The sequence below is a fragment of the Montipora capricornis genome, chromosome 3 (assembly GCF_036669925.1).
Source record: "Montipora capricornis isolate CH-2021 chromosome 3, ASM3666992v2, whole genome shotgun sequence".
NCBI classification, from domain to species: Eukaryota; Metazoa; Cnidaria; class Anthozoa; order Scleractinia; family Acroporidae; genus Montipora; species Montipora capricornis.
The window spans coordinates 53,574,016-53,601,391 of NC_090885.1; the positions used below are offsets into that span (position 1 = coordinate 53,574,016).

The 27,376-nt window shown below is 41.0% G+C and overlaps 1 protein-coding gene across 1 annotated transcript in view; it reads right to left on the reverse strand.

Annotated features, from left to right (window-relative positions):
- Positions 1-4,586: 4,586 nt before the first annotated feature.
- LOC138043387 (fibrocystin-L-like) overlaps positions 4,587-27,376 on the reverse strand; it is an 88,367-nt gene continuing 65,577 nt past the window's right edge. The window contains exons 47-58 of the mRNA XM_068889633.1: positions 24,278-24,918; positions 22,707-23,298; positions 21,840-22,040; positions 21,209-21,478; positions 20,440-20,827; positions 19,927-20,231; positions 18,926-19,603; positions 14,701-16,085; positions 9,713-11,381; positions 8,907-9,032; positions 6,348-6,632; positions 4,587-5,767 (exon numbers count right to left, since the gene is read on the reverse strand). Coding sequence (XP_068745734.1) covers positions 5,616-5,767; positions 6,348-6,632; positions 8,907-9,032; positions 9,713-11,381; positions 14,701-16,085; positions 18,926-19,603; positions 19,927-20,231; positions 20,440-20,827; positions 21,209-21,478; positions 21,840-22,040; positions 22,707-23,298; positions 24,278-24,918 — 6,692 coding nt within the window. The 3' untranslated portion in view covers positions 4,587-5,615. The remainder of the gene's footprint in view (positions 5,768-6,347; positions 6,633-8,906; positions 9,033-9,712; positions 11,382-14,700; positions 16,086-18,925; positions 19,604-19,926; positions 20,232-20,439; positions 20,828-21,208; positions 21,479-21,839; positions 22,041-22,706; positions 23,299-24,277; positions 24,919-27,376) is intronic.

A 27,376-nucleotide genomic window follows, 5' to 3' on the forward strand; every position in this document is an offset into this window, starting at 1 on the left:
ATGAGGTGCACTTTTAGAAGATTGCGTTATTTTAAGACGATCTTAGCTTTCAACTGTCAGTAATAAAAAAGCTACATAAGTGAAATTTAGATCAGGTAAACGTACTCAATTCAATATAACTAATATAAGTAAATTAACCTTTGCAGCTGATGTCTTTTTCTGAGGTGAAATAGACCTTTAAAAACGATACATATTAGTCTAAGAAAGAAAACTCCGGTCGCACGAGAGCATAAAAGGCAAAATATTTGTAACTTTTCAAGCACAGAGTTTTTTGTTTGTTGTTAAAATGCACAAAATCAGAAAAGAAAGTGATCTACAGAAAGAAAAATAGGGGTCACCTAGCATTCAAGAGAGTAAAATCCCTGCGAAGTTCTCAAAGCGATGGTATATTCGCACTGTCACGTAATTGCGTGACATTTCCGAGAAGACCTGGGTCCACAGCTATCCCATGATGCCACGCGCTTTCACGTTCCATTCTTGTGGAAAATGTTTGCTTTCCTGGTCTGCGATGCATGACGTGTGCGTGACATGCGCGAAAATTGGCGCAGTAGCAATGGGCGCGAACGAGATGAAATCCTGAAAGATTCCCCGTTCAATCCTGCTCTTTTCAGGCTTCCATTACTTCAACTGCCATGCAACGTTCATGAGTGAAGTTTCAAGTTTCCTGGCTGCAACCATCTAATGGTTGACCCATTGTCTGGTTAACCCCCCACCCACTGACTAGTAAAATCGTCTGGCGTTAGAAAGAGCAAAGTCTATTATTAAAGTTTCACTCCTTGGAGTCAATGGGTTAATGTTGGTTGTCCTGGAAAGAAAATTAAGACTACTCCTCCAAAACAAACAACCTTCGTATCTGAAGTTGCTAGTTCTTTTTTCACCATCCTCCAAGTTTGCAATGCACGTTTTTGAAAGGAACTCCAGATTTTCTCGGCGACATAGCAACCGTTGGGTTTTCAGCTGTTTTTGTAGGAGGCCAGCTTCTAGGCTGTCGTCTTTTCCCTTTATTTTAAGCTTAAACTTAAAACTTTGAAATAGCTATTAAGGTATCTTAAAAATCAGCTCTTTCATAAAAAAAAAAAGCCCTGAAAGGGAAGTACGATTATAACAATATGGGTAACAAATTACTTTTTAATTTTGGCATGAAATTTGAGCGTTAATTTATGATTTATAATGTTGCCATGGCTACTTTCCTACAATGCCAAAATGGCGTCTTATGAACGTAATAGACCATTTCCGCGTTCATGTCTGCCTCCTCTTCAAAGCGAGTCTAAGTGCGAAGTTTTTGTAACGGTAATTAGTTCTACTTTACATATGAATGAAAACTAATTTTCATAACAAAAACTTCGCACTTAGACACGCTTTGAAGAGCAGACAGGCATGATCTCGGAAATGGCCTATTTGTCGCCCAGGGCCCGGTTCCTCGAAAGCCGATTAACTTAATTCAGGATTAGCGTAAACTTTTGTTTCACGTTTTCAACTTTTTGGTAAAAGTTTCTTTCGCTTATTTTTGTATTTCAAAATTGACGTCTTCTCATGTAAAGTTCTGCCGAAAATCTGCGTTGAACAGCATTTGGGAATAGAGAAATAAACTGCTTGGTTAATTTTTAATCTTAGATTAGCGTTAATCGGCTTTTTAGTAATTTGTCGCCCAGGGCCTGGTTCCTCGGAAGCCGATTAACTTAATCCAGGATTAGCGTAAACTTTTGTTTCACGTTTTCAACTTTTTGGTGAAAGTTTCTTTTGCTTATTTTTGTTTTTCAAGATTGACGTCTTCTCATGTAAAGTTCTGCCAAAAATCTGCGTTGAACAGCATTTGGGAGTAGAGAAATAAACTGCTTGGTTAATTTTTAATCTTAGATTAGCGTTAATCGGCTTTCGAGGAACCGGGCCCAGGAGAACAATGGCTAATCAAATGGTATACTCGTAAAATTGGGGAATAATTTCACTTGCGTTTTGTCAAATCATTTCCCCCGCTTGAAGGCTCGGGAAATGATTTGATTTTGGACAAAATGCGCGTGAAACTATTCAATTTCACTCGTCAGCATTTGATTACCTATACAAACACGAGTGCTCAGGCTTTCGCAGGCGATTGTATGGGCCATTGGAGTTAAACCCGAATGGATGCTCAGAGAAACTGCGTGCTACAATTGCTGCCTTTATAGCGGAATGCAAACAAGGGTCTCTGACGTCGGAGCCTTTTGACGTACTCCAACTTGGTGTGAAACAAATAAGTGTCGTGGAGCTAACTTCGCTTTGACGAACAGTTATTCTGAAGGCAGCAATGGAGGAATCGAAATGCCCACCCACATTGGGACTATGGTTTGCACGCGATCCGATGGTGGTACTGGAAAGATGCATTTGAGATCTGCTGAATATTGATGAAGTTTCTATTTGTAAATAAAGGCTTAATTGATGATATTCAAGAGATCGTACACTGCTTTTCTTGTTCAGCAACAGCGTTTGGTCTGACAATGAATGCCATCACGACAATACAGTTCTACATGTTATCCCAGCCTTCACCTCGAGAGCCCGATATCAAACCTACGGTACTGCTTACAATGAAAATGTCCCCGTCTCTGGATGCCTTTCAGTCATTTACTATGGAGCGTCATTAGTGACAAAATTCACTTTTAGTATTATGAAGTAGTTATGGGGTTATGAGGTAGTTTGGTATTGAAGTAATTTTGGCATTATGAAGTAGTTTTGGCATTATGAAGTAGTTTTGGTATTATGAAATAGTTTTGGCATTATGAAGTAGTTATGGGGTTATGAAGTAGTTTTGGCATTATGAAGTAGTTTTGGCATTATGAAGTAGTTATGGACTTATGAAGTAGTTTTTGCATTATGAAGTAGTTATGGGGTTATGAAGTAGTTTTGGCATTATGAAGTAGTTTTGGCATTATGAAGTAGTTTTGGCATTATGATGTAGTCTTGGCATTATGAAGTAGTTTTGGTATTATGATGTAGTTTTGGCATTATGATGTAGTTTTGGAATTATGACGTAGTTTTGGAATTATGATGTAGTTTTGGCATTATGATGGTACCATGATTCTCTGCGACTGTGCAATTGGGTACGAAGGGGATCATGGGATAACAAAAAACCCGCGAAATCTGGACACGAAATCAACATGGCAGCCGGCAGTGAAGAGATAATAATAACGTCGTAATTCCAACACTACATCATAATGCCAAAACTACTTCATAATGCCAAGACTACATCATAATTCCAAAACTACTTCATAACCCCATAACTACTTCATAATGCCAAAACTACTTCATAATACCAAAACTATTTCATAATGCCAAAACTACTTCATAATGCCAAAATTACTTCAATACCGAACTACCTCATAACCCCATAACTACTTCATAATACTAAAAGGGGAATTTTGTCACTAATGACGCTCCATAATTTACGTCCCTTGGTGCAACAACTACCTCAAGAAGCGCTTTGGGATGTTGAAATAGATCACAGAGCCAAACCCATGTCAACAATAAATGAAAAGGTTTACCGTGTCATTGGGCGCACGGCTCTGATCAGCTGAGACATCCATAAAGCAACCTTATTTAACGTCGATAACTCGTAACAGTAATTAAACTGACAAACCGGAGGTCGACGGTGCGCTCATTTTACTCCCCCCTCGCCATCAGTGCTCCGTTTTACGGGTATTTAAAGCTACGTAAGCTACACAGAACGGAAAGAAGTCGAAACAAGGATGTGAGATCCTTGAATCGAACTCAGGACCTCTTGCACCAAGGCCGCGCACTAACCGACTGTGCCATCCTCGCTCCTAGGCTACTGACAGCTCCTCAACTTCGTGTGAGACTGGGCATGGGGTGAATGATCAAATATAGCTGCTAGTCATCTCATTAAGAGACGGTTTATGGCTTGTTTTGCAGATTTTTGCCGTTATCCTATAGCAGTTTTTGCTCGAACGAGCCCCTAGTCTGGATCGGAATTTGAGCTCAAAAACATGCTTTCGTGGGACAATCTTGCATGGCCACCACGTGTGCGGTATTATTTACGTTGAAGAGTCGTTTCAGAATGTTGCTTTTTACGGCTTCGTTTTGCCGGTGATACTGAGGATGAACTAGATTATACTCGTTTGTTTCCTTTTGTGAAGATTGTGGTGCTCTCTCTCTCTCGATTGATCTGTTGAACGCATTGTTTTCCTGTGTTGACAACCGGTGCATCCCAAATCATTGTAAAAATTTAAAACTCCTCCGAAAACAATCCCGAAAGTAGCTCAATATTTCCTCTGCCACCACTTCTTGAGTCATTCAAATACGACAAAGAATAGGTAACTGGATTTATATCAGACACTTGAGTGAATCCTCCGGGAACCTTCAACTTTGGGTCTTCATTCTAAACGCCGACAACATTTCCGGACCTAAACGATAAGTTAAAATTACCGACCATTTAACTTGTATCTCCACAAATTTGATCTATTGCAGAAGCTGTAGACTGTCAAAATGGGGATTTGCATAGGCCCAAAAGGGAGAAAATGGCTAACTGCTCCCGCTAACATCTTCGTGATATTGAGAGAAACGTTCGCGGTCTTTAACTAACGAAAGCAACACGAAAATGAAGGTGAAATGAATTTTATTACCACTCAACTTAACTGAGGCAATTGACAAATTCGGAAAACAGTATATTTAACCATAATTTTTTTTAGAAAACAAAATGTTATCGCCACACATTTCTAGAGTGATAAACCGCCGGAAACCAGCGAGTCATACGATTGTCTCGTAAGCGGAGGCTGCACTCGGAGGGACTGCCACATAAGAGCTAGTATGCTATTTCATACTTCCACTATATCCACGCATGTGTTTGATCGAATAGCGTTCCTGACTCTAATAACTGTAAAAGAACATAACAGCTATTGCTTCTAGGGAACCCCGCCTGGATTAGAGATAAGGAGGCATTCAGTTCCTATATGCATGTATACTTATTGTAAGAAAAAATCCTTTTTAAGAAGCAAATGAGACAGAAAAAAATACTGTTGCTGTACTGTTACTGCTTTTTTCTTTGTTTCTTTTGTAGGTGTTTCATTGTTTACCGTTAAATTACTGTTAAAGGAAGAAACAATATTACACGCGTTTCAAAATTCACACTTGTCGACTAACAAACAAAATATTAAGTCATTAACCTCAGGCTGGTTCTAACGAAAAACGATTCATTTAGGAAGCCACGTTTGCACCTCCAAAGAAAGAAAATGAGATTACGTATATGCCCAAATTAGTCCTTCCTTTGAACTCTGATTTCTGTAACTGCATGAACGTTTTCGATTTCTGCCAAAAATCCCCTGAGAGAAAACTCACTCACGAGTGACTTGCCGAGTTTGCCCAGTCCTCACGCGAAGATATGTTGACGATACACACGCCTATGAAATATAAGAGGCCTGGGAAATAGGCAAACCATCAGCATAAACGGGACAAGAAAATACCCCCTAAACGCTCGCGAAGATCTCCAAAACAACAAAGAAATTAAATTACGAGAAAGAAGAAAGAAAGCCGTACGTAATACTTCAGTGAGGGTACCTAATCTATCTAAAATTTACAGCTTTGGTTATTTCGGGGACCCCTTTGTTTTCTTTTTTTTTTTTTCACTCAAGTTAAACTGCGGAAACTTCCTCCGATTCACACTTTGTTTTATGAAGAAGCCAATCCTTCCTTTGGCACTCACGGCCACAATAGCCTCGTTTGTAACAATTGGAGCACTGGAAGTGAGCGGCGGCACCACATGGGCAGAATAACTGTGCAGCTTCTAAAAGAGAAGATAAAAACGACACCTCAATTCCATTGAACTTGAAGACTTGTTCTAAGAGGTGAAACGTCTTTACATAGACCAGTAATATAGCCTCCCGCTCAGACGTTCTACGGGCTTCGTCACGCGTTCCTCCCCCACTGACGTCTGCTGAAACGAAAGACCTCTTCCGTTTGTGGATTACGAACTAATCAGAGGCCGTTTTACAGTTTTGGGTGAACTCGTGTTTGGTATGGCATTATTTCGCTCATGTGATTGGCTACGCAAACACAATGAGTCAATGCTGATTGGTCTCTTTAAATAGTGGGCAAACAGCTGTTGAACGGAAGTGCTTTTTGGTTTCAGCAGACGTTCGTCGGGGAGGAACTCGAGGAAGCCCTAAAAGCGTATGCGTGGGAAGTTAACCAGTAATATTCTCACAGTAAAGCAAGAAAGAGGATGAAATGGTGGCAAATGCACAGACGGTACGTAGTTGCACGCTAAGCATCAGGTGGTAATATTACCACAGCAGCTATCTTCCTGTCTGGGAATGTATCATTTGAAAAAAAACAAAGAATTGGAAAATAACTCCTGGTGATACCTTTGGCGTTGGCAAATTTGATGATAACGCATAAGTTGTAAGAAGTCTTAGTTGTTTCTTCGCAACTCGGTTCAACGTCTGCCATCTGGGCATCTTGAAACAAGAAAGGTTTCCTCTGCAGGATGTCGGGGAAAGTTCCCTTGAGTCTTTCTCGGAGCTCGCTCAGCAAGGCAGCGCTTGAAAACTCGACGAAGCCAATTTTAGTGAAAGGCTTTGCGCTTTCACCTTGACGTCCTTTTACTGTGTTGAGGATGTTTACAGGTAGTCTCAAAGTGAACGGTTCGTCTGCAAAAATAAGCAACTGTTAATATTACAGACATAAAAGCCTGCATCAATGAAAGAAACAGAGGAGTCCCATCCTTTACTCCCTGATACCGTTAGAGGTTTCTGGTGTTGTTCTGTTCCCGAACTTTATTCCAAACTTCGTCTTAAAAATGTTTCACAAACGTTAAAGAAAACGTTTTTTAAAGCAAGTTCTTAAGAACTTCAAAATACTTCTCGGAAAACGTTTTCATAAAAAAAGTTTTTTCTTTTCTTCCAACTTATAGTTAGTAGCGCTCCCCCTCCTCCCCCGGGAACTAACGTATAGTTAGTAGCCCCCTCCCCCGTTCCCGGCTCATTTTTTCTTTGTTTCCCTGTACCCCAGTTAAAAAAGAACCTTAGTAGATCATACAAAACATCGTCTAGAGGAGTTCTATGCGATCCCAATCCTGCGTACATCTTGCCTTGCTCCCACGGCGTCCGCCATGTTTATTTGCAGTAAACAAATGCAGACTACGGCCGTCATAATCGTCGACCGAAGGCCAATGAATTTGCAATGGTAAGTTTTACGAACGAGGCACGAAGTACTGCATTGAGGAAAGGGTGGAGATTTGTACATCATGACTAGTTCGATGTTCAGCGCAACAGCTAGTGACAGAAGTGAATGAGGCCGGAAATGGAAAATTAGCTGTTCAAAGCACGCGCTGCAGAGGGAAATTCAAAAATTATAGCAAACTCTCTTTTTAAAACACCATCCCCGTTTTATGTTTTGAGATTTTCTCTTTGTATCTAAATGAAAAACAGATTTTCCAAGCTGTCTTCAATAAATCTGTATAAAAGACAGGTTGTGAGTAAAGTGTGGTAATGGCAGGCGTGTTTAAGTTACCTCTGGTCTTGCGCACACTGACTTTGGTAAGTCATTTCCGAAACTAGCTGTTTTGGTGCTCATATTTCGAAAGCGATCTCTCGTCTGCCGTAAGTCCATAAACCAGAAGTGTCGATCCGTCTTATTTGGCCTTGGCCCATCAGATTACGGTATTATCTAAACTTGGAATACAGGTTGAATCAAATATTCCCCAACGCTTCTGATTGGTCGGCGACGAGGTTGCCCTAGGAGGGATTGTCCGTGCTAAATGCAAAATAGCAGTAGCGCTAGCATTTCTAAAAATAGATAATACTGTAAAATGCTGGGCGGCATTCCATCCAAGATGGACAATTCAGGGTTATAGACTTCTGTGAATGTTGAACCACTATTTTTTGACACTTTTCTGAGTATTTGGTAAAAAGAAGTGACAGTTTTAGTTCAGGCTGATAAACTCCCTTGTCGTGTTTTTAATTGTAAGGCCCTCCAGAGAACTTGTGAGCCCGCTTAATACGTTTTGGTTTTTAACTCTCTGTCTCATCCACTTCCAAACTGAGTTTATAGATCATGGCAGTTACGAACGTTACGTAAGCAGTGATTAAAAGAAAGCCAGGAATGGAAGGGTTGAACAGGGATTCCAAACGAAGACATCAGCGATACCGATGCAGCGCTTTACCAGCAGAGCTTCTGTGCCAACTGGGAGCAGGTCTCTATATGTGAGTTTCTAATAAACATGCAGAGAATGTAAAAGAAGCGACTACATAGATGAAAGACATACAATCATGGACAAAATTCTTGGGACACATTTGCACTTCTGACTCCTTTAACACGCGGGAAGCAAACAGACGCGCGATATTTTAACTGTATGTGCTCAGCCTCTCTCCCCCACCCCACCCACAATGTTATAAATATGCACCAGTATTTTCTTTTTCAGACTTTTAACATAGACTATTTTCCCATTCCCATAATGCAAATTCCAATACGTTTTGGGGCGCTCTTTACATGAAAACAATACAAGTCTTATATTCTTGGGATTGTATCATGCTTCAGTGAACTGGAAATCCAGTGCTTTGGTGCAAATAACGCCCCAAAATGAACTGTATTATGAGATTTGCGAAAACAGCGAATTGCATTGGGTGGAGGAGGAGGAACTGGAGTCGAGTCTTGAAATAGAGCACTGCTTTTGGAAGTGATTTAGAAATAATACATAGTTAGGAGTGTTCATAACTGTCCCAAGGAATTTTACCCACGATTGTACATGAAGCATGTTAAGATGAACAATCATCGCATTTACGACTGTTATTTAAACAGCTTTTCAGGCTTAAGTGGAATTTCCTGCGGTATGAATTCGGAATAAAATTATGACAGAGACAGTTTGCCGTTATCCGACAGATGAACAAAGAAACCAAGACTGTCAGACCAAATTAATGCCATACCCTCAATCGTGATATCATTTCCGTCTTTACCACTCCCAACGAATCCCGGCGGAAGAGGTGTCACATTCACCCTGGGGGAACTGAGGCCTGACCCAGATCTGCTTGAGCCAGCTGAGCTGGAACGTGCTGTGAGAGCAAAAGCAAAAGTATACTGAATTACAAAAGGTGTGCTTTCCATTGACTTTGGTCATTGATAAATGGAGTTTGATGAAGAGGGTCTCAGCAATGAGTGCCTTAATGAAGTAAGTCCCATTTTACGTGCCCACAAATATTATGGGGACATCAGGCGCCCACGACCAGGAGCACGGAGCTTCCATACATGGCCTATGTCAAAGTGTTTATACAGACCAAGCTATTTTCGGACGGCTCTTTAATTACATTTTCCAAGAAAAGTTGTATTTCAGTCCGCACGAATGGCTATTCCGAGCCCTCCCAAAGGTAACTGGAAATATCGAAAGCGTACGATTGGCATACAAGACTCCTAGGGGAGTCTCACTTGGAAGGAAAATTGATCTCAAAATAGCTCGGTCTATGAAAACGCCGTGACATAAATATATATAAGTTAGACACTTCTGGTTAAAGGCTCCGAAGAAAAACCGATCTTTCCACTAAGCCTAAGGAGGTTCGGGTACCCTACCTGAACTCCAGAATATTGACTCGTTCATTGTCGCAACCAGTTTTCATATCCGCGACTGTCTTTTAATGAAATCCCACCAAGACACTGCGTTATAATAGTGTCACATGATGGTTTATTATGTTCTTCTAATTACAATTGGAATACAAAATAATAATTAAGCACAACTTACACGAATGCCTTGATAAACTTCCTTGCGCATTCATCCTCTTGTACAACACAGCTTTATCAAAAAGAAACGCTTCTGGGCGGGTCTCTTTTGACTTGAGGCGCGGGGTGAATACAGGAGACGACTTACCACTTCTAATGAGTTCGTCGTCTGAGGAATCGCTACTATTAAAATTGGATTCGTTTTGAGCGACCAATGGAGAAATAGGACGCTTGAGAGCGCTCGGGCTTTGAGAATCCTCTTTGGAAGGGTTGTCTTGACTATTTCCTGTGTGTATGCTCAGAACTTGTCCCACAGGTGATGAGTTTTTAAACTTTGGGGAAGCAGCTCGTTTTGGTGTGGGAGAGCCCGACTCTATCCAGGCCTCAGCCGACCCTTGAGAAGAGACAGAATGGATCTTCCTTTGTCTCCGCACGCCAAATTCTCCCTCCCCTTTCCAGTAAGCAGAAGGTGAATTTGGGCTCGAGGGAGTTGGGGACGGAGAGACATCACCATATGAACAATTAGAAAAGGCGCCGATCGGTAACATCTCATGATCCCATGACGAAACGCTCATGCGTGAGGTTGAACGCGGATCAAGGATATTGACTTTACTTAAGCTCTTCCATTGAGATTGATCTTTCCCTCTTGTAACGCGCCTCCTGTAGCAAAAAACGATGATCCCAAAAATAAAGATGACACCAACAGTTACGCACACACCGACAACAATACCCATGGGGAACTTAGTGGGCCCATCTGTTTCCGAGGGCTTGTCGTTGCCATGGTAATCTTGACCATTTAAGCGCATGATCGCTTTTGCATGATACACGGTATCACCAGCACGAAGAGTGTACCCAGACTTAATCATTTCCCATAATGCCAAGAGAGTGTTGCTCATTCGTGATTTCGGTGTAATCACATCGAAATAGACCAAAATGCTCCCTGGCACCAGTCGAACGTTCTGAATTTTTATCCACTGGTATTTACGGATCAAGTCTTCTGTAAAGTTTTCTATGAAAGACTCCTCTTTTCCTTCAACATCTGCGTAATCGTTTCCAAAGGTAAACATAACGTTGTTAAATACTAGAGGATCTCGACAAGTCTGGTATGAATCAGTAATATTTACACCTAACTGAGGCGAGTGTCCTTTTGTTACAACCATGTCCACATTTGGTTCTAAATTCACCCGCAAAAAAGAGGAGAACCGAGGAGTGGATGAATAAGCGAACAGTGGAGTAACTATGGGCTTCAACCACTTCGAATCTTCCATAACTTGAATCATGGACAATCCCAACTCTGATATTTCAATCTGCGATTGTTTGGCCCTTATTTGAAAGCCTCCATCTTGATTCTTCGCCTTAACGATACCACCAGATATATTGTTTACATTATCGTAAGTTGCCACGAGTTTTCCAGCCTCAAATACAGTGTTTCGGAGCTGTTTACTTAAAGCTTTTCCCTCACCAACAAACTCAAAGAAAACCTGCATATCGCGACTGGTGTCCATGTCTCCCTCTCGTAAGGTGAGGTTAACAGTTACTTCCAATGTACATTCCGTGGACTCATCGCGGTGATCAGGGGTGATCACGTGCATAGCACGTGTGAAAGCGGCCATACCCAAATTTGCACGTGCCAATAGGAATGCGTCATTTCGTTCTACCATGCCATTAAAATTGAAATCCATCCTCTCCAACTTTAAGAGAAATAGAAAAAGAAACACAACGCTTATTAAGATCGTGTTCCATGGGATCAACCGTTTCAGCCGCAACCGGTTTAGGTTGAAGCGGTTGAGGTTTCCCAATAGAACACGAACCAACTAAAAACGGTTGATCTCAATAGAACACGATCTAAATGTGCATTCAACGACCTTGGACGATAAATTTGCTTCAAAACTAGTAATGAAGATGATGTCTTTTACAAGGAAAAAGTGATCCTCGGACTTATCCGGACAATTTGAAAGATTGTCTCTTTGTAGACACCTGGAAATTTCAGGCAGCTCCAACGGGATTCGAACCCATGACCTCCGTGATGTCGGTGCTATCAGGCCGATCTACCAACTGAGCTATGAAGCCACTCAGTTGGGTGCAGGTCAATTGTCCAGATACGTGCGACAATCACGTTTCCCTCTCATCTATAACCCGCACTTCAAATAAATACATTCATTTCATTCATGATGTGTTTCTTGGAAAATACGTGATGCCCGTAACATCTCTGACATCAGGGGCCCGTTTCTCGAAAGTCCCGAAAACGTTGTGGGCCCGAAAAGCCATTTGTGAAATTGCTAACCGCTTGTTTTGGAAAGCAGATCTTTTAACATGTTTTTAAGCTAAGTAAAAGAAACACGTCTGTGAAGTTTCACGACTTAAATCCTCTCCGTTCTTGAAATACAAAGAGAATTGTGACACCGGAAAATGGTCCGTAACGTTTCGGGACTTTCGAAAAACGGGCCCCAGGCCTCGGTTGTTCAAACGATGGATAGCACTAGTCATAGCGAAACCAGTAGTGCGCTATCCAATGGATAGTGATTTATGCAGTGGATGACGTTGTCCTCCTGGGGCCAGATGCAGCTATTTCAAACCAATTATTTTTTTGATCGACATAGCACTCGGTTCTCTTGCCTATATGTTCGAGTCTATAGCTGTCCTAGCCCATCCAAGAGTCATTCTACTTTTTCGGAACCAAATATCTTTTGCAATTGATTTCAAAGCTAACAAAAAACAAAGTTCGTTCGAAATATCAGGTAGAAAAAAAAAAAGAGAAAATGCAATGATGCTTTGTAAAGTTTTAGAATAAAGGTGATACCGAGTAATTGCATCGTGTCTATAAGACAGGCAACAAATGCAAGGAATCGTTGATGTATACAATTCGCCCTTGTCACAGGGCGGCCATATTGTCCTGGGAGATCAAAAAAGCTTTGTTTTACCACGCCAAGTCTCACCCCCAAGGTTTCCACTGCGAGGCTTGGCGGGTAAAACAAAGCTCTTTTGGTCTCCCAGGACAATATGGCCGCCGTGTGACAAGGGCGAATGGTTGAAAGGCCAGAAGAGAACGTTCTCATGTGCTTATGCTGATGTACCATCTCGCAGTATTCAAATTTCTGCTACCTGTATTTCACCTCAGTCTGAACATGATATAGAATTATATCGAAATATTACAAGTATACATCAACGATTCCTTGCATTTGTTGCCTGTCTTATAGACACAATGCAATTACTCGGTATCACCTTTATTCTATACCTGTTAAAACTAACAGCAGGTAATGGATTTTGTAAAGTACGTTTTGTTCGTAGTTAAGGACGGTGCCTACTAATTCAAAGATATTCTTGCGCAGTTGTATGGATATGCGGGAGAAGCAGATCTCAACAAGTGTTATTAAATTCCAAAAGGAAAATTGGGGGTAACCACACATTTGTCAAAGATAATTAATCAACAATATTAGTAAACGAATGTGAGAATGATATAAACACATGAGAAATGAAATGATGGTAGAACCAACTGGGATCTCGGAAAAAAATCCGAGCCCCAGATGGGATTCGAACCCACGACCCTCCGTGATCTAGTCGGATGCTCTAACCACTGAGCTACTGGAGACTCTATGGCGAGCAAGGGTGAAATGTGGGTATTGACTCGAGCTGCATCACGCAGCTACAGAGTCAAATGACTGACAGCATAGCTCATAACTGCATCACGCAGTCACCTTAAAGCATATCTGAGATGCAGCCAACCAACCACCCAAGTGAGCGAATGTGAGAATGATATAAACACATGAGAAATGAAATGATGGTATAACCAACTTCTCACATTCGCTCACTTGGGTGGTTGGTTGGCTGCATCTCAGATATGCTTTAAGGTGACTGCGTGATGCAGTTATGAGCTATGCTGTCAGTCATTTGACTCTGTAGCTGCGTGATGCAGCTCGAGTCAATACCCACATTTCACCCTTGCTCACCATAGAGTCTCCAGTAGATCAGTGGTTAGAGCATCCGACTAGATCACGGAGGGTCGTGGGTTCGAATCCCATCTGGGGCTCGGATTTTTTTCCGAGATCCCAGTTGGTTCTACCATCATTTCATTTCTCATGTGTTTATATCATTCTCACATTCGCTCACTTGGGTGGTTGGTTGGCTGCATCTCAGATATGCTTTAAGGTGACTGCGTGATGCAGTTATGAGCTATGCTGTCAGTCATTTGACTCTGTAGCTGCGTGATGCAGCTCGAGTCAATACCCACATTTCACCCTTGCTCGCCATAGAGTCTCCAGTAGCTCAGTGGTTAGAGCATCCGACTAGATCACGGAGGGTCGTGGGTTCGAATCCCATCTGGGGCTCGGATTTTTTTCCGAGATCCCAGTTGGTTCTACCATCATTTCATTTCTCAAATATTAGTAAAAAGCTTTAAAATACAAAGCAATGTATTACTTTCCTTTCCAAATTAAAGCTTAATTATCTCTGAAAAATGCATGGCTACCCTCAATTTTATTTTTGGATAGCAAGAGCACTAGCTAAGTTCTGCTTTCTTCGAATAGGTTTAAACCGCGCAAAAATATCCCTGCATTAGTTAGCACTACCGATAGGAAAATCCGAGTACATCTGGAGATGCGCACAACGTATGCGTAATAACAATAGTAGGCACCGTCCTTAAGAACCTGTCGGCAGATGAGCCAGAATAAAAATGAAGTTGCACCTTAAAGATCTTATTCACTTCTATATAGTTTTGTTTTCCTAATACAGATCATGTGACAATACCAAGGAGATTTGATTGTCCGTCTTGTTTATTCGAAAGAGTGAAGGGGGGACCATGGATATGTCCATTGTTAGAAAATGCTATGTTAATTATTGTCACATGTTCTCGTTTCCAAAAACCTGAAAATGTACGAGCTTAAAAAGTCTACTTCCGAACTTTTTATCACCAACACGCTAAATGGCTTCTTTTTTACCTATTCTCCACATGTATATTATTTGTTGGTAGCCAATGTTCATTCCTTTTTGAAGCATTTAATACTTTTTACTTACCACTTTTGAAGACACTCTCTTCGATAAAGTTTGTCCAAACTCATCGACAAAGTTCCTCTCTTGCGCAAACGCGTACGCCATCACATAAGCAGCATCTTGGATATCAAACATACAATCCCCTGTGATATCGCCCAGCGGTTGCTTGGTACAATGCACAGGTGTGGGTTTGCTCTTGTTTATGTAACCAAGCTTGTTATCGATCAACATGCTCACCGAGGCCTGAATGTTCAGCGGACCATCGACTAATGTATCAAAGACAAGATCTGCAATATGTGAGCTTGAATCTTCAGGGTTTACTACATCAGCTAAACGCAACTGTCCCTTTGTGAGCGAATAAACTGTGCTTATTCCAAGATCGACTAAGTGAGCTTGTCTGTCGTTGTAAGAGATCTTCACATCGTACGCAAGGAGTTTAGATCTCCCTTGGTTAACTCGAACAGGGATTTTGACTCTCTGGTTTGCTCTAAGTACTGGTAAAGCTGGACCAAATTCTTGCCCTATGTCAACACCTCCTACCGGTGGGACGATATTGCAATAGAACTGAATAACCTTTGGCTCAGCTGATCCCTGCAGTGGCGTGACTTTCACGGTGACAAAATCACGATAGTCTGACACTAGCGTGACAATGCCAGACCTGCTACCAACCTCCGCTGCGTAACGGTTGCTGGTAGTAAAGTTAACTAGTCCGGGAAAGGCAGAGAAATTCTGAACTCCAAGTACTGAGCTGTCGTTCATTAGAAAGACAACTTGAATTTGAGCTCTTGTAGAAAGCGATAAACCACGAAGAGTGTGATTCTTGAGCCCGTTTATCTGCACTTCGAGAAGTCGATTCACCGTCAGTACACGCGAAGATACCTCAAATTCGAGATCCTTGGAGACTTTTCCGAAGAATTTTCCACAAACTTGCAACTTTCCGCTGCCACTCTTCCTGTCGACAAATAACACATTCTTGGGACTGGGTCCAAATGAGGCTTTGACTCCTATCTCACTACTTACGACACTAAACGACGCTGCCGTAGCCATGGAGACGTCATGAGAAGAATTGTCAGTCAAGATCATTTTCAGCTTCATAGCAGCTTGTTGGAAGTTCCCGTGGTAGCTGCCGATTCGTTTTAGCGAAGCCAAAGTGGAATTCGATTGGTTGACATAAGGGTAAGGGACAGCCGTCAGTTGCAGTGAGGAATATCCCACAACGTTGATTTTGACGCGAACATTGTAGACATTGTGTACGCGCAAAATAAGGATGCCTTGTCCGAGTGATCCAGCGCGATTGGCTTCAATAATAAACTTGCCACCAGTTTGAACAATTTCGAAAAGACCACGTGATTCGGACTTGTCATCAAAAGTCAGTCTATTATCACCAGCTAACAACTTTTCTTGAGTACCTGCAAATGACACATATTCGAAACCTCCATCTTAAAATTGCGTCTATGACTGACAACATACAAAAAGGACATGAATATGTGACAACAGAAGTAGACTACTCCCAACCGATAAAAAGAAACATACGCACCAGATCTATCTAGCAAACAAGACTCAAATAAACAAAAATGAAACTATGAGCTTGACTCTGGGGCAATGTGGCCCACTGGTAGGGCGCTTGTCTTGAGATCTGGGAATCCCGGGTTCAAGACACGTTTTGACCACTCGTTGAATTTGTTCCAGGTAGTCCCTGGTTCAACTTCTCGGCTGCACTTGTAAATAGCCAACTTGTTTTTATCCGGCCAGTTGTCAAAATTGATCCAAACCATCGGAACGTTTCTCCTTTCAACGTATGATATTGTTTACTCGAGCTATTATTGTTGTCAAGTCAAGTATAATAAACTAAAAATAGAAAATTAACACGCTCTTGACAACATCTACGCCGGTCCACTCAAAAACTGTGCTCCCTTTATTTAACCATTTCATTTCTAAGAGTCTCATTTACAATTTTACTTGTCAAGGGGGTCTCCCTCAGGGGCGAAAAGGTCAACAACATCTACGTCCAAAAAAAAACCACTACGCCCTCTTTAACTACCGCTTAAACGTTCAAGCAAGCAACCGTGGATGATAATCCTACGTATAGGTTTCGTATCCTGGTATACGTTTGATGAAACTTGTGATATGGTAGGTGTAATTTAGAACAAAGAATACTTCACTGTTTAAATAGCAGTAGCCGATGCAATTTTCCCTTTCTTAAACAAGCAATACCATTTGGACGAGACTGTTAAGTTTGTCGTTTGCAAATGAGTAAAAGAATACTTAGGCCCGTTTCAAACGTCGCATTTTACATGTGCCGAATCTAATGCAAATGAGAAAAACCTTTGTTTTCGCTCATTTGCATTAGATTTGGCTCATGCAAAATGGTCTTGGACAGAAAAGAGCACATGCATAAGAGGATTATGCACTTACTCTACACTACCGAAACAACAGCTTTAAGTCGACAATTTTGAAGTATTTAAATGAAGTTAATCCTAACAATTTATTGAAAGCTAACCGAATAAAAAGGCTTGGTTACTAAGAATGGCATCGACCGTCAAAAATGGCATCGCGTATTTACGAAAGGGAAATTAGCGTAGCCGATACAACGTACAGTAATTTCGAATTGCTTTTCTATATACCAGCCTTTTTCAAGTACACTGAGGAATTTGCAGTGGATGGGTTTTCATATAAATGAATTAGAGCGAAATATCGGAAATTCTTAATACAAAATTACAGCTGAATTTAAAATAAAATAAACCATGTAAAATGATGGACAAAACGATAAAATAAGGAAAATGGACTGACTAGTATACTTTTTCTACGAATGTTAAGACTTTAAGTGGCGATTCTCGGTTTTCACATGACGTCACGACCGCCATGTTGGTGCCCCTAAACAAAGAAAAGGCGCCCCGACCAAATCCTCCGGGAATTTAACTCTATTATTATGCAAACGCTTCCTTTTGTTTTCGTTGAAAAACATGACTGTTGATCACGTGAGTGAAAACCAGCAATTGTTCTGGTTTTAAAAATTAGACGAGCTCATCTGGCCTAACGAATTAATTCTCTGTCAGAAATTAAATAAATTCTTCTTAGATCCATGTCGTTTAGTGTGGTTAGGAGAAGAGAGGAGACGATGGAGATACTGTGCAACGGCAATAGGTTTATCTTCACGATTCAATGTAACCGCTGCAATTTACGATGCATAAGAGAGATTTAAGACTCCGATCACTTTGATGTTAGCTTAAGGAGGCTCGAAATAGTTTCTCCTTTTTTCAAACAAATAAACATATTCTGTCCTTAGATACAGTTAGGGCAATCATATCAAGACGAAATTTGGCCAGGGTATTAAGTACCTATCGTAGATTTCTCACATTATGTTTTCCGCCAAAATAATGTTACCATGGCAACGATATTAGGCATTTCTTTGAGCCTTAAAATCAACATATGTTGTCCTTTTTGAAGAAACGGGACGGTGAAATTTTCCCATTCAGCGTTACCAGATAATGTTAGAAATACTCTCTAAAATATTTAAAATTCAACAAAATCTGTAGGTCAGTTTTTCAGAAAAATAAGTTTTTTTGAATTGTGACTCTAATTTTTTTTTTCACCTACAGAATTTTTTTAAATTTTAAAGACAAACGGTTTAAATTAATCTAAGCTAACATGCAAAAAATGAAAAAAATTCACCGTCCAGAAGCAGAGATATAAACGAGTAAAGTTGCAAAATCAGGAAAAATTAGGGGGTTACAAGATTAGCATTTACGCATGCGTCACCCGCTCATTCGAGTCCGCGCGCGAGTGGAGCTACAGGTCAACACAAACGGATTTAAGCGACTATTAAACCGTTTAAGTAGAATTTTCGTAGTTTTCGTGAATAGGAGATGTCTATTTATATTCCATGTATATAGGAATTGGAGAAAGGTAAGCGAAATTAGCGGTATTTGTTTATTTCTGGTGACCCATTTGAATCATGAGCTGACGCAAGCAGCTTACGAATTGCGTGTGTGGCTTACGCACGCGCGCGCGCTCAGCTGAAAACCCTTTCGAGCCTCCTTAAGACGACTCACGGTTTAACGCAAAATTTGTGATACGTATTCTCGGTACTGCGACCAAATTCATCTACCAGAAAAGCCTTAACAATGCAAATTCCCAGTATAACTGAAGAGGGTTGGTTTGGCCAGCCAAAATATGGCGCAAAAAAAAAATTAACATCCTCTCCGTTACGTTGTATTGGCTCTTGCTCTTAAGTTGTTTAGTCACTAACCATTTTCGTAAAGCAACACCACTGATATCCGAGTGCTGGAAGACACACCAACTTCCTTAGCAGGGTCCCCTGGGGGTGTTATTCTGCTTGGCATCTCTTGAATGATGACATCAACGCCTCCGCTATCATTCACATTTGTCAATCTTATTGTCACTTTGGCATCGATTGAAAACCGCTGAGCTTGGGGTGCACTGTCACTTACTCGTATACCAAGGGAATATCGGACAATAGTTTCATAATCCAGTTCACGGTTCACTGAAATAACACCAGTATTGGAGTTGATAGCAAAGTGATTCCCTTCGTTTCCAGAAATTATAGAATACGTAAGCAATCCATCTTGTCCAAAGTCTTGATCTGTGGCATTTATGTCACATATCTTTGAACCATGGGCGAGGTCTTCCGATATTTTTACATAAAGATGATCAGAATGCTGTAGTTTTGGCGCAAACTCGTTAACGCTCAGTATCTCTATGGTGACGAGCACTTCGTTACTAAGTGATACCGGGGTCCCTCTGTCTCGTGCCTCGATTGTGAGAGTGTAAAGTAGATCGTCAACGTGTTCCTGAGTTTCCAAATCAAGACTCTTTTGGACACGAATTGTTCCAGTTTCAGAATCAATTCTGAAAAATCCATGACTGTTCCCAGACTTTATATAATAACGAACTTGACCGCCCAGGGCTGAGATAAAAAAAAAAAACCACGATTAGAATTAAAAAGCTTTTGCTAACTTTTTCCATCATTTCCTCTTCCGCTTTTGAAGTATAAATTTCTGATAAAGCAACTAGCAAGGAAAACTGAAGACGCTTAGTATCTTCTACTGTAACTAAATCTGATACTTGGTGAGCCTCTTGTAAAGAAACGACAGCACTAAATTTGGAACGAATGGATCGAAATTAACTGATTTGTTTACCGCAGTCCTAAGACAGAAGCTGTTATAATGAGAGCACTATACTCTATGGAATAAAACGACCATCATCGATTGAGAAATTAAAATATCGTACCTTCGTCAGCGTCGGTAGCTTGGACCGCAATGACGTCATTCCCCACGCCCTCGGTCTCCTTGACAGCACCGTAGTAGGACCCTGCTTTAAAGATGGGTTTGTTGTCGTTAACATCCATCAATGTCACGTTAACAAAGGTGACAATCGATCGCCGATTGGCTGGGTTTGTCGGGCTGTCAGACGCTTCTATTTTGAGACTGTACGTTGGTTTTGTTTCCCTGTCAAGAGGGGCGTGAACGAATATTTCTCCTGAAGACGAGTTCATGCGGAATCGCTTGTCTTCGTTACCATTCAGAATCTGATATCTGTTATCACGAAAAAGTAATATTAGTACTTTAGAAATACTATGTCTTCAGTACGAGGAATGTGGGTTGATAACATTAAATTTAGGAACTTAGTAGCAAAAGGCAAACCCTAGCTGTGTTTCACCAGCAAAAAATTGAAAAACTTGTAGTTGGCCCTAACACAAGTATCTTTCTAAAACGAAAAAATAAACGAAAAATGACCACTCACGCGACTAATCCGTCGGGTCCAAAGTCATTATCTGTCGCTGTCACGCAATAAAGCAAACTTCCCACGGCAGCGTCTTCTGCTATCTGAAGAACAGGCCCAGGTTGAGTGAACTGAGGCGTGAATTCATTGACGCTGTTGATCTTCATAACAAACGTCGCATTGCTGGACAATGGGGGATTCCCGTGATCCTTTGCCACGATCACGAGTGTGAGAGTCCAATTAGAAATTCGAGCTACCTCCAAGTCGAGGCTCTTTTGTGTTGCGAGTTCACCAGTGTTTGGATCAAGCTTAAAATATGCATACGGGTCTCCTGAAACGATGGAATAACTCACACGGCCATTCTCACGGGCATCGCTGTCGTTAGCTTGGATTATTGTAGCGATTTGCCCTTTATAAACAAGAAAGCAAACAAAGAAAAACAAGTTAAAATCGGACATGATAAAGAATTTCATATGACCGCGGTGACACCGCTGTGACCAAAAGAGGAGAGGTTAAAGCATTCCTTTATTGGATAGCAATCTAAGGCAAACAAAAATCTTAACCCTCCTCTCTCACGGCAACTGAATGTAATTGCAGTTGCTTGGAAGATAGAGTGAATATCCTCCGTGTTTAGCTGCTTTTAATATGGGTAAAGAACCCAGAATTGCAGCGTTGAACAGTGAGAAGCACTGAGAATGGTACTGGGAGGTGACCAAGGGGCCTATTTATTAGAAAATAAAAAAAAAGTCCAGCTTATTATTCTTCGAATTATCATAGAGCTTTTCCTTACCCACTGAAAGTGTCTCTGGCACATCAATAACAGTCATGGGGTTAGCAAATGTAGGAGAATTATCATTGACGTCATACACCAACACGTTGAGGGTAAAATCAGCAAACAGCGCATGTCCGCTAGGATCACTATCAGAAGCCCGGATGACTAGAGTATGCTGCGCCGCAGTCTCGTAATCCAACGGTGATAAGAGTGAAACCACGCCAGAAGAGGGATCCACTTTGAACTTCCCTCCATCATTGCCAGAGTTGATGGAATAGTGCACTCGGCCTGTGGAAAAATGAACAGCAGAACGTAACATTCGTTACTGAAATTCTCTCTTTGTGTAAAACACCGGAAACGGGCCGTGCGCCTTGCATAAGATTACAGAGATTGTAACTTTCCTTGGACAGTATCATCGCTTTTTAATATCAACTTGAAAATCATAAGGGATCTTTGTAGTGATGAAAGAAAAAAAATTATCAGCTAAGGATTGAGATCATAATATATGGGAGTAAAGGGAAAAAAAATTGGGAGATTTAAAGGATCCAAGGTATTCACTCTCCTTGTGAAACTGCAAATATTGCAAAAAATCCTGCAACTTTCAACACCTTTAAGTAATTAATAATAACAATGATAAAGATAGCATTACCTTGCGGTCCGAAGTCTTTATCTGTGGCATTCACGTCAAACAGTACCAAACCTGCGCCAATGTCTTGGTTTTCTTTAACGTTAACGGAATCCGACGGGGCGTGAGTGATTTGAGGCGAGAACTCATTCACTGGTGAAACGATTATGAAAACTGTAGTGGAATTGGTCAGCGAGGGCACACCCATATCAGTTACGTGAACACCTGAAATGATTCAGATTGGGGAAAGAACAATAAGATGTAACCAAAGTGATTTAGGGTGCTTTCGATTCGACCGGAAGTTTTAGTAAAAACTGCAATAATTTCATGTGGCAATTGGAACAGCATTTTCCGGTTGGCCTCTCGAAACCATGCAAATCAACGAGTATTGTATCGTGCGAGAGGAGGAATGAATCAATAGCAGTGGATTTTCCGCTTGTTCCGGAATTCTGGAAGTTCAGGACCTCTTCGCCAGGTATGCGCAAATTTCCGAATTTCTTTTTCCGGAATATCTCCATTCGATTCGATTTCTTACCCAGTTTTTTTCGAAATTTTTGATCGAATGGAAAGCGCCCTAATCTACAGGTGGCTCGAATCTTATGGTGAGACCCTTTTTTTTCGAGCACACAAGTCACTCTCTTGTGACTAAAGATGCTCTCTTCCCAACTTGAGAGGACTGGAGAAGATAAGGCTTATCTCTAACAAAATGGTATCAGTAAGGATAATAAAGTTTGTCTTAGCCTAATGTTAAACTTCTTTCCATTCACAAGAGAAAGCCTATTGTTCTGAAATCGTAAAAAAAGTATCTTTTTGCGGTTTTGGTCCGATTGGGCCAACAACTAAGGGTAGACAGCGATATTACAAATAAAAGCACAAAATACATTTAATTACCCATAGTGTAGTTAAGGGAGGGTGGCAGTGCTCCTTCCAAGTCAAGCGACTTTTTAACGAGAATTTCTCCAGTAGATGGATTTATGTCAAAAAAGCCACCAGCATTCCCGGATGTGATGGAAAACTTTAACACTGCATTACTTTCGGCGTCACGGTCCAGGGCAGCCACGCGCGTTATGACGTCATTTATGTCAGCCGTTTCCTTCACGCTTGCCGTAAAAACTGTTTTGGCAAACTGTGGAGCGTTGTCGTTGACATCTGTGATATTCACAACAACGTGTCCCTCGGTAAACCGGACTTTCTCGGGGACGGCTCCGTCATAAGCCTTGACGACGAGGTTGTAGATCGCAGTTGTCTCTCGATCAAGTTCCTTAGCACTGGTGATAACACCGGATGTTTTATTAATAGTAAAGCTGTTTCCGGTATTGCCCCCGCTTAAAGCGTAATAAACGTCACCCTGACTGCCTTTATCCTTGTCTGTGGCTTTGATCCTAATGACGCTGAAACCAACCGATGTCGATTCCGAAATATTGACGACAAGTTTGTCACTTAAGGAAGTGAAGACTGGAGAGTAATCATTAACGTAGCTGACCTAAAAATGAATAGAAAACCAAGATTTCCACCATCGGAACAAAAACGTCTGATTTCATCCACGAGCTGGACATAAACACTATAAAATCTGACCAATAAAAACACTATGGAAACTTTGCAGCAAGTGAATTGAGCAGACAAGCAATGCAAGAAATTAAGCTGGCCGCAATAATGAGACCGCAAAATTGGGCAATCATCGACTAATTTTAATTTTGAATTGGCCGCCTAGCCAATAATAATAATAATAATAATAATAATAATAATAATAATAATAATAATAAATAATCGCATAATAAATAATAATCGCATCCTAAGAAAGACACTCTTTATCAAATAGGATAGACTTCTACCTCATTTTAGCGCTAGGCCCAAGGAATGGGCTCTGCTATTGTGTTGTAAATCGGCATAAAGTTAAAGGAGATAGAATAATAATAATAATAATAATAATAATAATAATAATAATAACAATAACAATAACAATAATAATAATAATAATAATAATAATAATAATAACATCAGTAAAAAGAATAGGCTTGGATGACAGAACTTCACTCTGTCAGAAAGCTTGCTTGTTGGGAAAGACAAAGATGTGAAGAAAGACTCAAGACACCTGAGGGTACTGGTCAAATTTTCACAAAAAATTAGTTAAATTCCAGAAAAATTTGTCAAGGAAACCAACATAGCCACTGTGACGTCATCAGCCAACGTTGTATCGGGCTTGTCACGTCACAACCGCGCTTAGAGTGTGCCAAAATGGCTGAGAAGTGTACTGAATACATCTATAAATTGATTGATTCGGCTTTTGTGTGATATGATGAAGTATGCAGATCTCGAGTGGTGTGATCACCTTTCCCTTTTGGCTTCGTTCGAATAACACCCTTCTCGATCTAGAAAAGTCTTCATCACACTCTGCCTCATCATCCAATGATTTACAAGTTTTTGCAAAAATGATATAGTATTTGTTTGTTAAAATGACTTGCCTCAAAGGGCGCTGAGACGACACTGTGCCCGTAGTTTGATTCAAACATCAACTTATACCCAAGCCCATACACGGTTATAAGAAGATCTGTAAACGCAGCACGCTCGTTTTGGACTGAAACATTGAATGTGCCATTTAAGAATGACTTTCCAGGCTTTGGATTGGAATACAGGGTTACTGCAATGTTCCAAGGAGTCTTTAACGGCGTGGCTATTTCTCGAGTACCCACATCACGAACTTCCACCACTGGTTGTTTGCCGAATACCTCGGACTGATTTGCATTCCCTGCTTGGGTTACGACTTCCAGATAAAATTTCCGTGGGTTTACATTAAACACGTTTGAAATGGCATCCATTCCCGAGTAGGTTTGCGAATGGGGCGAAACGGTAACTTCAAACTTCATTCTATAACCAGCAGCCACGTCATAGAAGCTTATGTTTTTAAACTCGGCTCGCCCTGATCGGGGAATCTGGAACCTAGATGTGCCCAATATGACATTATTGCTCGCTCCCTGTTCCATAGAAACGTTCACCGTCCAAGTTCGTCCGCGCCAACCCAGGTTACCCGCCAGAGTGTTTGTAGCAGTGTCCTGGATTTCAAGGATTGGTTGAAAACCGCAAGAAACAGTGTCGTTGCAATCTCCTGCGGGATGCAAGGCAAAATACCAGCTTTAGTAAAAGAACAACTGCCATTGTTTAAGGGGCACTGCCACGGACGCGCATGCGCCAGGTTTTTGAATCGAAACTTGAAAAATTGAGTCTGAACTTTTCAAGTTTGGAGAGGTGCAGACAATATGGTGACCACTGTCGCATGCAGAATTTTAAACACTCAGCGCACAAATAGTGATTCAATCTCCTCAAGAAAGCAAAGCAGAGCAGTCGAAATACCAGTGCAGCATCTACAATAACAAAAACTTTTTAAGTCATGAATTCATGAGAAATTCGAGGTATGGTGTAATCGAAGTGTCAGCCGTTTCGCTATCAACAAGGATTGAAGTCCGTCTTCGTGGCTCATTTGTAGCTAGTCGCTTAAATGTCAGAGACCACCACATCATCGTTTGTTGATAAACGTTTACTATCTTCGCTCTGAAATGTATCGGATATTTTGAAGAAAAACCTGCATTTAGATGAGCGGACCGGAATTATTCTACGAGGGCGCGCTGGATATGAAGTGATACATAACCAACGAGGCGCTAAATTGGTTATAATCAAGTCATTTTATATCCAGCAAGTCCGAGTAGAATAATCGTTTTATTAAAAATTCCATGATGTTCCCGGGGGTAGTATTGTCGACTAAAGCACCGATTTCTGCCTCGGTGAATTCCGGTTTAAAACGGCTTTTGTCGGCCACTTTCCTCAGAGCTACAAAAATGTTTTCAGTTCGCTTTATTGCTGAAGCGTTCCTTGACCAAATTAGGTAGAGTAGGTATATGAACTGATAGCCTGTGTCCGGCGAAATCGGAAATCTGACACCCGTAGTTCAGTTTTTAATAAATCCTTTTTTTTTATATCATAGTTCAGTGGAATAGACCTTCAAGGGAACCTCCACCCTTACTACAGAATAAGTTTAAACCGATGGAAGTAATGTTTCCAAACAAATTTGTTCCAAATTTATTTCCTAAAAAAGTGTTTATATCAGAAAAACAGAATTTTAAAATCGCTTATTTTCAATTTCAAATTTCGTGGGCGCCGCCATCTTGAATAATTGTGACGTGTTACGGTTTGCCCTATTGTTCTGACACAAAGAGGTTTTGTCCAATAACAATAGGGGAACCGTAACACGTCACAATAGGGAGCTTACGAAACGACGACGCTACAAAACAATAGGTTTAGTGAGCAAAAACAATGGCTCTGCACGTGTGTTTTACATTTTGGTACATTTCTTTGCCGTCATCGCGCACCGGTGGCTCAGTTGGTTGGTTGAGCATCGGGCTGTCATGCGGGAGGTCGTGAGTTCAACTCCGGCCGGATCAACACTCAGGATCTTAAAATAACTGAGGAGAAAGTGCTGCCTTTGTAATCTCATCTGCAAATGGTTAGATTTTCAAGTCTTCTCGGATAAGGACTATAAACCGTAGGCCCCGTCTCACAAATATCTTCCATGTTCATTAGTTCCCTGTGGGACGTTAAAGAACCCAAACACTATTCGAGAAGAGTAGGGGATAAAGTCCCCAGTGTTGTGGCTGTCCTGTTCCCTCCAGCAGAAGTGGCCGGCTTGGCGGTGATGTCTCTAAAAAGGCTTGTGGTGTATGAGGCCACCTACGCAGAAAAAGCCACAAGTCAAAAAGGGACTTTGCCGAGTGCTGGAACATGTAGATGTAGATGTAGATGTAGATGTAGATGTCATCTCCTAAATGACGACGTGAAATCACCAAATTCAAGGTTCTGTGGAGGACGTTAGCACATGACGATGAATTTTCAGTTCTCTCTCTACGCTTTCAACCCACTCATACTGGTTTAATTCCTCGATAGTTACTACACATTTTTAACGCGAAACGACATGAAATAGTTTTGTAGTGATATGAATAACGCGAACTTGTATTTTTAAATGAAGTACTCGTAGCCGTCGTCGTCCTCGTTTCGTAAGCTCCCTAATTATTCAAGATGGCGACGTCCAGGAAATTTTTAAAACCTATCTACATCGGATACAAACGTTTTCTTTGGTATATTTTTTAGACTGATTGGACTGTCAAGGTTATTTCCTACGATTTAAGGTTACTTTTTTGTTGACCTGGAGGCTTCCTTTAAAGGAAGTTCGTTCTCTCCAGTGTAGAGAAAGTTCTGTGACAGCGTGACTACGCCACGCCAATGAACTGAACTTGTAACATTTATTTTGATTTGTTGTTAAGTGATCGAATTACTTTAATCTCTCGAGTTTTGAATCATGTGATAAAAATCGTTTCCGGAACACGTAAAATCAACGTATTGTTGTTTTTTTCTTGAGCGAGTTCGGGACAATAAACGTGGTTATTTTGTGTTGTTCAAATTGTGAGTCTTCAGTGTCACCGGGAGTTGGGCCAACTAGGAAATTCCCCACACCAGAGCCAGAAGTGTCGGAAGGGGTTATATAAGTGGTATCTTATGATAAGCAAATTTTTGTC